We start from the raw sequence: 15,581 nt of genomic DNA, 5'->3' as shown, positions 1-15,581 counted from the left end.
TTTATCTGTCCTCTCCATCCATCCTGCTTGCTTTCCTTTTCTTCCATTCTCTCCTCAGACCATCTATCATTCTCTCAGAGCCGGGGGCCTGTGAATGTGTCTGTATGGAGGACTAGGTGGGGAAGGGGGTTGCGACCCTCTAAAACTCTCAATCCTCACATTAACAGAGAAAGAGTCAGAAAATCAGGGCAAGGGTGAGAAGAAGAGTTTAGCATTCATCTCCTCGCTCGCTAGGTCAAATGACAGCCATGTGCACTTTACATCTGACAGCTATATAAATCATACACAAAGAAACGCACACACATGCCTCTTACTCAAGGAGCGTCAGTACTAGTTGGAGCCTCATGTTTTATGGGAAGTGCTGTTTTAAGGTTCAAGGTTTGAGCTCAAGTATGGGAACCCATACACTGGAAGCTCACTACCATTTGTTTCCTTGAGCAAAGCACTTCACCCAAAAATAAACTTACTCACTAACTAATTCTGACTTTCTTCCGTGGAAATGAAAATGAAATGTTCTGAAGAAAGTTAAAAACGAACATAAAACTAGTCCATATGACGACATATGCTATAAAAAATATAAAGTTTTATTCACGTCAAGATGTGTCGAACCAGGCTTGATATCAGTGACAATAAACTCCGCTGGTTATTGAATATACAATCACAACAACGTAAAGTCTGAAAATGCAGAATTGCAATGAGATCTGAGAGTTTCTGTGATGATTTTCAGTGAAGAATGACTCTCACACAAAGCTCATGACTTCAGAAAACGTACAATATAGTGTGCAAATGTTCTCTTTTTTGCAGCTTGACATTATGAATAACCATCCACTTACTATGCATGGACAAAGGCAGCGTGAAAAGTATTTTGTGTTCTATGGGACAAAAAGTCAAACAGCTTCGGAACTACATGGGAATCAATAAATGATGACCAATATGCAGATGAATATTGGTCATCATTTATTGATTCCCATGTAACATTAACGTTAACATTAACATAATATAACATTAACAGGTCATGACAAAATTGTTTGTTAATGAATGGTTTTTCGATTTCTTCAGTGACAGTGAAGCAAAAACACATTATGGAAATAAATGTAATTAAATATACTGTTGACAAAAATATGACAACAATAAATAACACCTATAGATATTATCAATGCACTAGCAATTTTTTTTCTCCACGTTTTTTGCTAAATGTCAATATTTTAAATTAAGAAAACACAGACAAGGCTTAAGCCTAGTCCCAGACTAAAATGCATGTCTGAAATGTTTTAACTGAAATAAACTTGCAATGGCATATCTTAAAATGTTTGAATATTTGGTTTCATTTATCACTTTTTCACCCAAAAACGTTATTTTAGTCTAACATTAAAATAAAATAAGATGCCATTATTTAGTCACATATTGACTAAATGTAATTGAAATACAAAAACTGACTAAAACAACACAACAAAAAGTTAAGGTAACACTTTATTTCGATAGTCCACTTTAGACATTCTACTAACTACAAGTAACTTTGTAACTACATGTCAACTACATGTCTACTAACTCTCAGAGTAGACTGTTAGGGTAGGTTTAGGGTTAGTAGAATAAGTTGACAAAGAAAGTGTTAGAAGATATTAAGCAAACAGTCTACTAATACTCTACTAACTGCTAGTTGACATGTAGTTGCAAAGTTACTTACTGTTAATAGAATGTCTAAAGTGGACTATCGAAATAAAGTGCTACCAAAGTTAAATAAAAATAAATGAAAAATTGTTTAGGGGAACTATTCCTTCAAATTTAGCTTGTTGCAATTAGTTTCCTTGAGTAAGCAATCTGCTGAATGACACCCTCAGGAAGGGACTGCACATGCTTTGTGTCTTTCTCACCTGGACTATACTGCGAAGGTCCTGCACGTAGGTTTTTTCCGTTTCAAGAATTTCCTCCACCACTCGGTCCACATACTGGACTTTACGTCCTTCCGGCGACTGAATATCTGCATGGCTCTGATTGGTCGGTGTAGGTGTTTGTCGCCCCGTCTCCTCCTCCTCTAGCTGTCGGGCAGGCACCAGCTCCAGTCGGATGGCTCCAGAATCATGATCCCTCTCGGGAGCGGAGCCTAATACCGGCCGCCCCCCCAGCGAGCAGTGGCTGTCACGGGAGGAGGCGGATGAAGACGTGGAGCCGTAGCTCACCGGCCGCTCGTTGCAGTGCGTGGAGTCCATGCTGTGCGAGGAGCAATATCTCAGAGCAGAGTTTCTGATGGGACCACCTGCCTGGCTTAGGACCGGCCCTCCAGCAGGGACCTCCGGGAGTGGCGGTAAAACATCAGTGGAGAATGGATAATCTTCTGAAAGATAAAAAGTGGCTAGACCTTAGTTCAATGTGCCATAACTCGGTAAATAATGCAATATGCCATTTGATGCAGAATCAGTTTAAATTATATTTAAAAACTGAAAATGAACCTATGTTTCACGTTCTGAGTGGGAAAAGAAAGTATCACTACTTAGCGAACAGCAGTGTTGTATTGTAGCATTACATAAAAGCTCATTTTAACATCAATGTTTAAAAAAAAAACTTGATAATATATATGTAAATTAGTTTACAAACTTAACATCAAGAACATCCAGGTAAACAAGAACACTAGGTAATGTTTATTGCTCTACCTCCCTCCTTTGTCTTTCCTGACATGCTAGTTCGCTATGAGAGCGTAACGACGATTGCTAAGCATCACAACAATTGTTGATTATCTTGCATACACACACCCCAAGTAAGTCGTATACAAAGTCTATTCCTTACTATCTGCGTTGACCTAACACTTTGACTTTTCATTACTTTTTGAAGTATTAAAACCATACAGTTATGGCAGCCCGATGCAATATGCATATTGGGATTTGTACATTTGAGGAATTTTGATAAATTAGCATGCAACCCTGTTAGAAACTGTCATTCTTAAAGGGATAAAAAAAATGAGATATTATGAAGAATATTCTGAAACGGATGCTGGTCCCCATACTATCATGGTCCACATGATAACAGTTCCTCTTCAGGAACTCGAGCTGCGTCGAGAACGCTAGGGAAACGCCCTCAGTGACCCGCGCTCTGAATCACATGTGAAATCAGTCTCAATAGCTGAGCGGGATGTCACGGCGGATGACGTCATGACCGAGCATAGTATGCCTTATATTATAATGAGCAGCATTAATAAGGAGCGGAGCTCGCGCAGTCGGGGCGGATTGTGGTTTTTTTTTCCCCCCGCTATTAAACGCTCCGCTCTCGCCGGGCACGCTCCGAGGAGTGTGTCCGTGCCTGTGATCTTGCGATTGCGGTCCCGCTGCTGCTGAGGCACGGCAGCGACTGAGAATGCGGAGATCGCTCATGATCTAGCAGACGGGTTGGAGACGGCTCTCTCTGCGGAGGTCCCCAGAGCAGCTAATTCGGCGTCCCCTGTCGGCGTGCAGATGCTTCAAGGCACCGAACTAGCCGTTCTGGGCACACTAGAGATCAATCTTGAGAGACTGATTCCCTTAGTAGATTATTTAGCAGCGTGGAAGCTACTGCCAAATGTATCTCAATGGGTCCTGCGTGACGTGACGTCCCGCTCAGCTATTGGACTGATTTCACATGTGATTCAGAGCGTGGGTCACTGAAGGCGTTCCCTTAGCGTTCTCGACGCAGCGTCTCGTTCCCTCGAGGAACTAGGGTTACATACGTAACCTGAGACAATTTTTTCCCACATTTTTCCATTTTTTTGGGTGAACTGTCCCTTTAAATGGACTCTTGATTCGTGTCGAACACAAAATTATAACCAAAAATCCCACCCACTGCACTTATAAATTTGTTTCCCACAGACATAGATCTCAAGGGGGAACTTGCACACAAAAACATTATGAGAAACCCACAGTAATCTCTAGCATTCATGTGCAGTAATCGCTATAGTACACACACATACAGTACACACACTCAAAATGACTCTAGGTTTGTCTTTCAGACAACAGTGCTGGTCTCTCTCTGTTCCCGTTTTTCTCTTGTACACAATTTAAGAGAAAGCTAAAGGTTAACCTACTTTTAAGTAGCTATAACTATTTTTTATCTCACTAGTCTCACTGTCCCGTTATCCTAACATAGTAACACACCAATAGTAAATCCAAGAACACAACACTAAAATACATCATTTTTACATTCACAAAAGAAACTATGAGTGAAAACCTGTGGGTTTTATGGCTGATTCTACGCATTTGCTAATGTTTTTTTTTGCATAATGCTAGGTGATTAATAGGGTATTCTGGGTAGTTGCTAGGGAGGGACTTCTATCTAGAGACCAGAATATCACTGGAGGTGAATTGGGACTTGTACGGTAAAGACTTGGCACAGTAAACACTAAACAATACCTTATAAACCACTCAAATGTCCCTAGCACCATTCACGTTTTCTTCAGAAAATATAAAACTCAGGTGTTTATTTAATTTTGAGAGCTTTTACTGCTATAGGTAGAGTGCATGTGTCTGTAATTTTGGGTTTGATTCAGTTGTGTCTTAAACCAGTTGACAGTCACTCATCACATCACTCAGTGAATTACCATGGAACACACACACACACACACAGACAGAGAGAGAGAGAGAGAGAGAGAGAGAGTCTTTCATAAAATGAAAGGCCAGCACTGAAAGAGAGAGGCTTTAATGAGCAGATTAATGTGTAATGGAGACATTTCACTCTCTGGGTGAAAAGAAAGAGAGCTCTGTGTGACCGTGCATGTGTGTGTGTGTTGGTGTGTATGTGTGCACGTGTGTGGTTGTAGACTGTCTATTGTCAGACTCACTAACACAACATTGTAAGATCATCCAGACGCACCCACTCCACACACACTAGCACAGGTGTGCACACACAATCAACTCAGTGTAACACAGTCGTTTTTACCCTCCGTTAACACAATAGGTAGATTACCGCAGTGGGAAGGGGTAAGTGATATACATATAGGACAAAGTGAAGCATTGAATTACAATATGTCATACAGTTTGCACCAAATCACGTCATGTAAGCCAGTCACATGCAACAAGTAATCGCTCTCTGACAACAAAACCATATAAAGGGTTTCCAGGGAATTTAAGACTTTCTTTTTGTCTTGCAGTCAACCAAATGTCTCCTTCTCAGCTGCCAGTTATGAATAATCACCGCCATTACTCACTCAACACGGAGCCGTCTATATTATCCAGGGCTCCAGAGCAAATCCACATGATTGGCTCTTGATTGTTTGAGCCAGGCTGTGATTGGTTAATTCCTGTGCATGGCAAACTCACACACTGACCCACTTTCACGAGACAAACACAAAATGAGATGCAGCCATCAAGTAAACACGTATGCTTGTGTGCTGCATATTCATTTCAGTTGAACTATTGATGAATGGATACGTCTGTTTATGTTAGAGGCTTTGTTAATGTTTCATGCATCAGGTTCACTGATGATTGTGTGCTTTGTTGGGTGGGGTCGTGTTCAAGTAAAATAAACTTCAGTGGGTGTGTTTGTACACAGTTGCATGCTGTGTTTATCTTACAGCTGAGATTCTGTTGTGATTCAGTTTGGAATTTACGTTTTACCTATTAAAATGCAAAAAGACAGCACGCTGTTGCTCCCAAATGTGCACACCACAAACATGTCTTCATAATATCACTTTTTCTCACCCAGTATAAATGTTTTTTTTTTATATATATATATATATAAATGAAAACATATGCCTGTCTTTATATTTCAGGAAGGATGTCCCTTGCATGGGGATCATCTTTTTCCCCCACAAGGGGATGTAGCCAATATTAGCTCAAGAAGCATGCATGGACTTTGAAAATCCACCAGAGATAGTAAATCATCTAGGCACCTTCAGCATTCTAATACTAATCTTGCATACTAAACCATCCCAGACTTACAACAGGAGTGGAATGCAACAGCTCAAGTGTCAGCCTGGTAACACCGCACACAAAGTTCAGTCAGTTTCAAGTTTTACGTCAGTTGCCACTGACCATTAGAACAGCCAATGGCTTTGTATCATCACACGGGCTTGTCAGCATGAATGAAAACATTTGAGAGGCTGATTCTGTGATACATCAAGAGATAACAAGTTCTACAACCACAAATGCATCACAGCACAGATTGGAATAGTTCAGTCTAATGAATAAATCAGCCACTTAATGAGACGCATTTCAGTTAGGATGAGAAAACCACACCCCTTTTTCACATTTCCCAAAACAACAAAAACAGCCCAAGGGTTTTAGAAGCTCATTATAGCCATATAATACACATTCATGTTTGCTGTATAAATTCATTTATATATATATATATATATATATATAGTTTTTATATATAATGAGGTCAAAAGGAAATCTCGCATGAGGTCACAGAAAAAAAGAGACCAAATCCTGGGTTATTAGACAAACATTTTTAATGAACTAAGCAGGATTGCATGTGATTAACCTGACCTGTTCTCTTTACCTGTACTGTGCTGATACATTGTACTTGTACAGTGCTATTAATATAACATCTATCCCTCATTTTCAGCTTCTAGCAGATGAGGAGACTGACAGCGGGACAGGTGGGACGGGATGGGGACGGATAAAGATTTAAGCATTAAAAGCTACCTACCATAATGCATTATCAATGAAAGAGGTTGATGGCCTCGATCTCGTAAAACTCCACTGAACTAGAAAACAGTGCTGTCCCATGTAGTTTATCAGAGCATAAGCCATTACGGCGGACTCGTTTTCGGTTAATAATTTTGATCAATTTAGTATCAGTTTAGTAGATGGCCCATTGAGAAGTGGCAGTGCTCCTTTTCCTTTCCAAATTATTTGTTGCCACTCCTACACTCTAAAAAATGCTGGGTTAAATACAACCCAGTGCTGGGTTTGTCCCTATTTTACCCAGCACTGGGTTGTATTTAACCCAGCATTTTTTTAGAGTGTAACCATAAGTGACAAAGCCACGAAAGATTGCTTTTATATGAATACAATTATCAATCCAAACTAAAACATGCCAAAAGTAAAATATTAATCACAATGCAATGTTTATCATCTACAGGTTTAATCTTTTTATTGTAAAGGTCCATTCACACGAAGAAGGATAACTACAAAAACAAAAACATTAACTATATTGATGTCAGAAGTCAGAAAGAGCTTTATTACCAAGTATGTTTACACACACAAGGAATTTGACTTGGCGACAGGAGCTTCCAGTGCATAATGTCTACACGGATGCACAATAATGTCCTGTTTATTATAAACATGTACTGCAGTTGTCGTCTACTGCTTTAAATGCTTGAGCTCTTTAAAGTCGGGTGGATTGTGATTTGCTGTCAAAGTTTTTATTGTTTTTAAAGCTTGTGCTTTATAGACTATGTTTCCTGTTCCAGAGAAGAGCCAACTATCACATGACTGGAAATACTATTGGTTGTCCATGATCACACACACACACACACACACATGTTGTGTTTCCATGTTTTATGGGGACATTCCATAGGCGTAATGGTTTTTATACTGTACAAACTGTATGTGCTATTGCCCTACACCAACCCTACCCCTAAACCTACCCCTTCCAGGAAACTTTGTGCATTTTTACTTTCTCAAAAAAAACTAATTCTGTATGATTTATAAGCTTGTTTCCTCATGGGGACCTCAAAAATGTCCCCATAACGTGATACAGGACATTTGGTCCCCATAACGTGATACAGACCAGGTACACACGCACACATATTACTATCCTTGTGGGGACATTTGGTCCCCATAACGTGATACAGTACATACCAGGTACACACACACACTCACACACACACTCACACACACAGGTTTGTTTTTGTGAAAAGTGGGGACATCCCATAGGCGTAATGGTTTTTATACTGTACAGACCGTATATTCTATTGCCCTACACCAACCCTACCCCTAAAGCTCCCCCTTACAGGAGACTTTGTGCTATTTCAGATTTTCAATACACTCCATTCTGTGTGATTTATAAGCGTTTTGAAAAGTGGGGACATGGGGTAATGTCCTGAAAAGTCACCTTCTCCTTGTAATACCTATGTCATACCTTTGTCATTATACAAATTTATGTCCTCATTTGTCACAAAAACGCGCACACACACACACACACACACACACTGTCAGTATCACTGATATACCCAGTAAAAACAGCTGCCATGCCATTACAACCTTACACACACACAGACACAGACATGCAAACAAGCACAAGTGTAACGTGTGCTGTTGGACTTCAAAGGCTACAAAGGTAACTGAAAACCAAGCAATGGTGTAAGAAGAAAATATGTGTGTGTGTGTGTTAGTTATATGTAAAGACATTTGTTTAAGATCATGTTTACTTTGATCATTGCAACCAAATCCATTAAAGCGCTGAGCCTTTTGGTTTATTTAGCAGAGGATTCTGGGTTTCACCAGCTTATATTACAGTTAAATCCAGTTTTCTTTATTTATATTTACCCTTTGATCTGCGGAAGTACAGTGATATATGGTAACATTTTTGTTGCTACGCCATAGCTGCTCTGGGCAATTTCTAGGACATTTCTAGGTGGTTGCCAGGGTGTTTGGATTGGTTGCTAGGGCTGGATGATTGCTGGAAAATTGCAAGTTGGTTGCTAGGATATTCTGAATGGTTGTTACAGAGCATTGCTGTATGCTAGGGTGATCTGTATGATTGGTATGGCATTGCTAGATGATTGCACCTTAAGTCTCTATGATATTCTGGTCACAAGATATGGCCCAGGTCCTCACTTTAATATAAGACTATTGGATTTTTTTTGTCACAATGTCACAATTAAAAATGGTCAACAAATATTTTTGTTGTCGAGTAGCCGTTTGATCTCATATGACCTAATATAAGGGCCTGCAATAACACTGGTTAACCAGTGTGGTGCCGTAGAGCAAGACTGTAATTCAGCCCTCCTGCAAGCAATCCAATAGAAGACACGGCGCTCATGAGCAGCGCAAACGAAGCCAAACCAGTAGAGTGTGGGAAAGTTGCACAAAACTACAAACAAAATATACTGTGATGTGTAAAGTCCTCACGGACAAAGTTCTTTGGCATTCTTCAGTTTGGGATAAAATGCAGTTTGGTATAAGCAAGCAGCGCTTTACTGTTAGCGAACATCCTGACACTGATGAGAGCGGCGTTTGGATGAATGTGTAAATACGTGTACTGCGCGCAGAAAATAAAATAAAACAAAATAAGCACACAACAATCAGTGAAATTATTGACAATTGGTCGATTAATCATTCTAATCATCGTTAGATTAATCAATTCAAAAAGAAATATCAAAATAATAATCTGTTGCATCCCTAGTTTTAAACAGCACTGATTACTTTGTATTGAAAGAGTGAAGTAACATTCAGTGAATGTGCCTTATGAAGCTCTATGTAGGTCTCAAGACGCGTCATTGCTCACACATTGTTACTCAGAGGTAAAACCAGAAGGTAGGCAGCTGGTCTCCAATTTCCTACTCTCTCCTTCATATCACAATGCTGGCTTAGACACACATATCCATTCCTCACAGTGAACGATAGATGGAGAGTGAAGAAAGGGGAGAGAGTAACTAGGGGGGTTTAAGGCGGATTAAGCCCTGTCTGCCCCCCTCTGAGGGCTACTGCTGGGAGACTCAAACTACCCTTTGATCTGCGGAAGTACAGTGATATATGGTAACATTTTTGTTGCTACGCCATAGCTGCTCTGGGCAATTTCTAGGACATTTCTAGGTGGTTGCCAGGGTGTTTGGATTGGTTGCTAGGGCTGGATGATTGCTGGAAAATTGCAAGTTGGTTGCTAGGATATTCTGAATGGTTGTTACAGCATTGCTGTATGCTAGGGTGATCTGTATGATTGGTATGGCATTGCTAGATGATTGCACCTTAAGTCTCTATGATATTCTGGTCACAAGATATGGCCCAGGTCCTTACTTTAATATAAGACTATTGGATTTTTTTTGTCACAATGTCACAATTAAAAATGGTCAACAAATATTTTTGTTGTCGAGTAGCCGTTTGATCTCATATGACCTAATATAAGGGCCTGCAATAACACTGGTTAACCAGTGTGGTGCCGTAGAGCAAGACTGTAATTCAGCCCTCCTGCAAGCAATCCAATAGAAGACACGGCGCTCATGAGCAGCGCAAACGAAGCCAAACCAGTAGAGTGTGGGAAAGTTGCACAAAACTACAAACAAAATATACTGTGATGTGTAAAGTCCTCACGGACAAAGTTCTTTGGCATTCTTCAGTTTGGGATAAAATGCAGTTTGGTATAAGCAAGCAGCGCTTTACTGTTAGCGAACATCCTGACACTGATGAGAGCGGCGTTTGGATGAATGTGTAAATACGTGTACTGCGCGCAGAAAATAAAATAAAACAAAATAAGCACACAACAATCAGTGAAATTATTGACAATTGGTCGATTAATCATTCTAATCATCGTTAGATTAATCAATTCAAAAAGAAATATAAAAATAATAATCTGTTGCATCCCTAGTTTTAAACAGCACTGATTACTTTGTATTGAAAGAGTGAAGTAACATTCAGTGAATGTGCCTTATGAAGCTCTATGTAGGTCTCAAGACGCGTCATTGCTCACACATTGTTACTCAGAGGTAAAACCAGAAGGTAGGCAGCTGGTCTCCAATTTCCTACTCTCTCCTTCATATCACAATGCTGGCTTAGACACACATATCCATTCCTCACAGTGAACGATAGATGGAGAGTGAAGAAAGGGGAGAGAGTAACTAGGGGGGTTTAAGGCGGATTAAGCCCTGTCTGCCCCCCTCTGAGGGCTACTGCTGGGAGACTCAAACATGACATAATTCAGAGGAGACTAAAGGACAAAGACCTCTCTTACACACACACACACACACACACACACACTCTCTCTGTGCCTCGCTCTCGTCCGCTCATCAGACAGACAACATCATATAGTCCCCCCAACAGCCCTCTTCAGATGAATGGTGCCGGTTTTACAGTTACACACACATTCAGCGGGTTGAAGGAGTTCAGGCCTGTGAACGTTGAGCTTTTACAGTTTACTGAGAGAGAAAGAGACTTTGAGAGACTCCCAAACTGAAGTCATGCATGTGTATTTATATATGGATGTCAATAAAAGTTTTAAGCACAGACTTTGCGCTGAAGTCCATCCAGCTGTGAGCTAAGCGGTTCAGTTGAGCGTTTCCTGTATGTCCCATTTAAACCATTATTTAATCTAGAAAACACACTAGTGGTCAACCAGCACGGGGTTTGCGATGGCTGATATAGTGGCGACTTATAATACAGATATAAACACATGATACATTTTAATTAATTCATAGTAAATTGAGATATATACAATCTTGCGCCCTGGCTGATCTAGCCTGAAAAATAAGCTTTTTTACAACACTATTTGAGCAAAATAAACAACATTTATGACACAGTTGTTGTCAAATTTCGTTGGTGATTTCAAACATGAAATCTAATCGCAAGCTTAGTAAACACTTTTGGAGAATTGTATGTTTCCCCATTCAAAGAGATAGGAGCTGCACTTGCATGCCCGAGAGGCATTTCAAAGATGGCCGCCAAGTGACATGACTTGTCTTAAAGGGACTTTGTTTATACTCTTTAAATGGTTAAGCTCACTGTTTCACCCCCCCCCCATTTGGAAATGTAACAGCACACATCCCTTAACATGACATATGATGTATCATTCATGTCTGTAGCACAAACTGTGCTGGGATGAACTGCGTTCCAAGGTAAAATTGAGAACAAATTCTAATCCTAAGTATGAACAACAGTAATAGCGATACTAGCCTTAGCAAAATGAACACAAAACTGCATAAACATGTACTCCCACCCAGTCATGCACACACAGTCATATCTGTGTACATTTGCACAGTAAGCAGTTCCTGACCGCACATACTGTACAGTACGCATATATAATCATTCCCAAACACACGCTCATAAACATGTCAAATACTCAAACAAACAAGTGTGAATGACTCTACTTGTCTGCAGAATGGACACTTTTCAGATCTGTGCAATCAAATGTAACTGTAAAGTGCTGTGCAACTGATGATATGTATGCTATAATGTAGTGTGACGTGTACATAAGGGACAAGTCAGTACTGTTACAACACATGTCTATCTGTAGAGAATGTGAGCTCTTGAGATGTGTGTTTTTCTTCTGGCCAAGTCAACTGTGCTCCACTGGAAACTATTGCAGGAACTGAAATTAGACGCTTGTGAGAACATCAAAGCATTAAACATATTAAAGATGTGACTGCAGATGATTGTTAAATGGTTGCTTTAGTGCAAATTAAGTTCTTATGAAATGCTGCTGCCATATGTTTTGTGGTGTAGCAATTTAACCAGCACCTGTCGGGTCTCGCGTCTGATCACCTGTCTCTGTGTTTGTGTGTTGTGCGTGAGTTGTTTTGACAGCTCGCCACGTGAGCATGTCAGCATGATCGTTGTCCCCGCCCTCCGTGTTTCACACCTGGGTCTGGTCATCTCATTAGCTCCCCCTTATAGCTCCTCGTGTTTCTCTGTATGTTGTCAGTTTGTTGTGATTCTTTCCCGTGCTCTGACTGTCCTAGTATTATCGCTCACCAGTTCTGTCTTGTCTCGTCCAGGCTCCAGTGCTCGTAGCAGTCTGTTTTGTGTCCCGCACCTCTCTGTGCGTTCAGGAACCGTGGGCTACCTCCGGCATCCGCCTAACCTGGGACTCCGCGGTCTCGTTGTTGGGCTTCTCAGCCTCTCGCTCGGATAACGGGCTGCCCCTCCGGCTCCGTCTCCTCTGCCGCTGTTGCGGCTTGTTCCAGCCACTGCCCTCCACCCATCGGTGTGGTTGGGGTTTCCACGACCTCACGAACTGTGCTCATTAAAGTCCCTTTTGAACCCGCACCTGAATCCAGCCTCGTTGTTTCCTAACAGACCCTGACAGCACCATTCTGATATAAAACATGGGTTTTCTCAAAAAATTTAATTCTGTTACTCATTTACAATCCCATATTATTTTTTGTTCGTCCATGAAACACAAAAGGAGAAATTTAGCAGCTGTTTTCTACACAGCAAAGCTTGATGGCGCATTTATACTGTAAATGATTTGGGAGCTTGAGCAGAATTATCAGTGAACTTCGGTCTGTTCTTCACCCAAAGCTATAATATGGCTCCAGACGACTTGTAATTCAACACATGAGTTATATGGACTACTTTTATGATTATTTTATGGTGCTTTTATGATGCCGATGATTTCCGAGGTTAGAACAACAAGACAGTAAGCAAACTATGATGGAATCTTGAGTGAATGTTTCCTGAAATTATAAGTAGTGTTTGCTTACATGCATGTTTTCGCTTTTTGGTTTAAGTATTGTAGCTTTTTCCGCCTGATTAATTGCCCATTTTTATATTAGACTCGTCTATCTGCTCAGACTGATAAGGTCAATCCTTTAATGGTGCATTCAGTCTGATAACCTCATGATCATAAGTGCCAGCAAATATGTGTGTCAGTTTGCAAATTAATTTCCACATATGAATCACTGACAGATTTTCATAAAAAAATATTACGCTATATTACTTTTTCAATTATGCATTGGTCTGCCGTGCCTTTCAGTCCCAAACACTGACATCTGTGTGTATTCATTATAAACGAATCCTATAGCATGAAACATAAACAAAGATTTTACACTGTCACGTTTGCTTTAAGAGAACTCTGATCACCGAGCACAAAAAGAATCAGACACTTGCACAAAATTAAACAATGATCTCATGGTCTTGATATCTCCACGGCAATGTGTGTTTTGCAGCCAAGCGCTGCGTGTCCATAACCAATGGGATTAAATCTCTCAGGCCCGGATTAAATCTCTCAGGCCCGACTGCATGACAGCAGCACACACACTCACGCAAGCAACACAACTTCTATTCTGGTCTCTGAAACATGGTGGAACTCCACCACGACTTCTGGAGCTGGAATGCCTGTAACGGCATGCCGAAAACATTCCCGAAACCACACCAAACTTCTCATCTACTCCAGAGCTGAGGATCCTGAGAAAAAGTCCTTGCTTATCTCTCAATCAAGCATAATGACTCAGAGTAATCACATAGTTATAAATAGCTTTTCTTCGCTGCCCATTTCCTGCAATCAGACCGACCCATTATCTCCCAGAAGTCATCAGAAGAACCAGCTGAAGATCTGATGAGTTGGGTATTCTAACTCAGGGCATCCACCACTTCAGTTACAACTGAAAAAGTACAGTAAAGAGAAAGAAAGTCATTTCATACTTTTTTAATGCATTTTACTTGCAGACAGACTCTCTATCTACTATAACACATCAAAGAACTGGAGGAGACAAAACAGTCTGACTGCAGTCCAAGGAAAAGCTTAAATATCAATTAATCAACCACAAAAACTATTCCATATGGGAGAAGGACAGAGCCATTCACACTCTTGATGGATGGATGAGCATATATCAGACTTTGTCTGGTGATCTCTGCAGTCATCTGCAAAGCGCTGCTGTCCGGTATGACATCTGAACTATGTTTGCCCTGTCTGGAGGATCAGGATCTGTTACTGATGTGCTTCTATTCCCAGACAGCAGCAGTGTGATGCCATTAACATGAATGATTCGTTTTTTCACCTTCGTATGTATGATATAACATACACATAGTTTATTACACATGTATAACATGGTGTGCACTTAAAATCAATGTGTTAATTACACATTTATAACAACCAATTTACCGACAGGCTGGCAAGAGGTTTCGCTAGAATCTGAATGCATTTAAAGAATAGGACGTGACAAAGGGACGTAACCTGCATGAATGAACATACTAATATATACACACCACGCATACGGGGTTAATGTCTGCCCGTGACCCACGGCCCCAGTGATACCCGCAGATTAGATTTCATATGTATATGTACCCTGAAGGTACTACTTTGAACCTTTTATGTGTAAATAAGGTACAAAGGTGCACATTTAAAGGTACAGTGTACTTTCAAAACGCTATTTCTCACAGAAGTGAAAAACGAAGCTCCGGGTAAGCAAGAGTAAAACCTCCTAGGACGACTGCTTTTTGAACTTTTAAAACAAGTAATTGTTATCTGCAAATATGTTCTGACAGGTTTTCACCATGCCATCTTTCAAACACATGCTTTAAACTCTTTCTCGCTCTCTCCAGCTGGGTTGCGTCCCGGGGGGTGTATTACTTTAGGGACAGATGTCCTGAGGGGGTGCTGGTATTGTCTAAAGCAGACTCTAAACTGTTATTATCTCCCCGAAACCCTCAACCCATGGGGGACTAATTTAGGTCAGGAGTGGGGGAGAGCGACGGAGAGCAAAAGGTCTCCTCACAACAACAACATAACCGAAATATACCCTTTCAATACACACTGAAAAACCATGTGTAGGATTGACTTGAAACCAATTTCCACTCGGAAACTGCTGGTTCATTTCACAAGCAACACTGAATTAAACATGAACATTTGAAGTAAAAAGACTGACATTTTCTGAGACGTACTACAATAATTAGTTTTATTTACAAATAATTATTCATTGTACCACTCACTTTTATGCCAAATCTTATGTAAACACATGC

The 15,581-nt window shown here is 40.5% G+C and overlaps 1 protein-coding gene across 3 annotated transcripts in view; it reads right to left on the bottom strand.

The window, feature by feature from the left end:
- LOC107558796 (pleckstrin homology domain-containing family G member 1) overlaps positions 1-15,581 on the bottom strand; it is a 49,223-nt gene that overhangs the window by 26,628 nt on the left and 7,014 nt on the right. For 2 of the 3 annotated variants that reach the window (XM_016242483.1, XM_016242482.1), the window contains exon 2: positions 1,872-2,332. In XM_016242483.1, the coding sequence (XP_016097969.1) occupies positions 1,872-2,207 (336 nt within the window). In that variant the 5' untranslated portion in view covers positions 2,208-2,332. The remainder of the gene's footprint in view (positions 1-1,871; positions 2,333-15,581) is intronic. The other variant, XM_016242485.1, reaches the window with a different exon arrangement.

The sequence above is a fragment of the Sinocyclocheilus grahami genome, unplaced genomic scaffold (assembly GCF_001515645.1).
Source record: "Sinocyclocheilus grahami isolate Dianchi unplaced genomic scaffold, SAMN03320097.WGS_v1.1 scaffold660.1, whole genome shotgun sequence".
NCBI lineage: Eukaryota > Metazoa > Chordata > Actinopteri > Cypriniformes > Cyprinidae > Sinocyclocheilus > Sinocyclocheilus grahami.
Note: the sequence above shows the minus strand (reverse complement) of the source record. Positions and strands in the feature narration are given on the sequence as shown.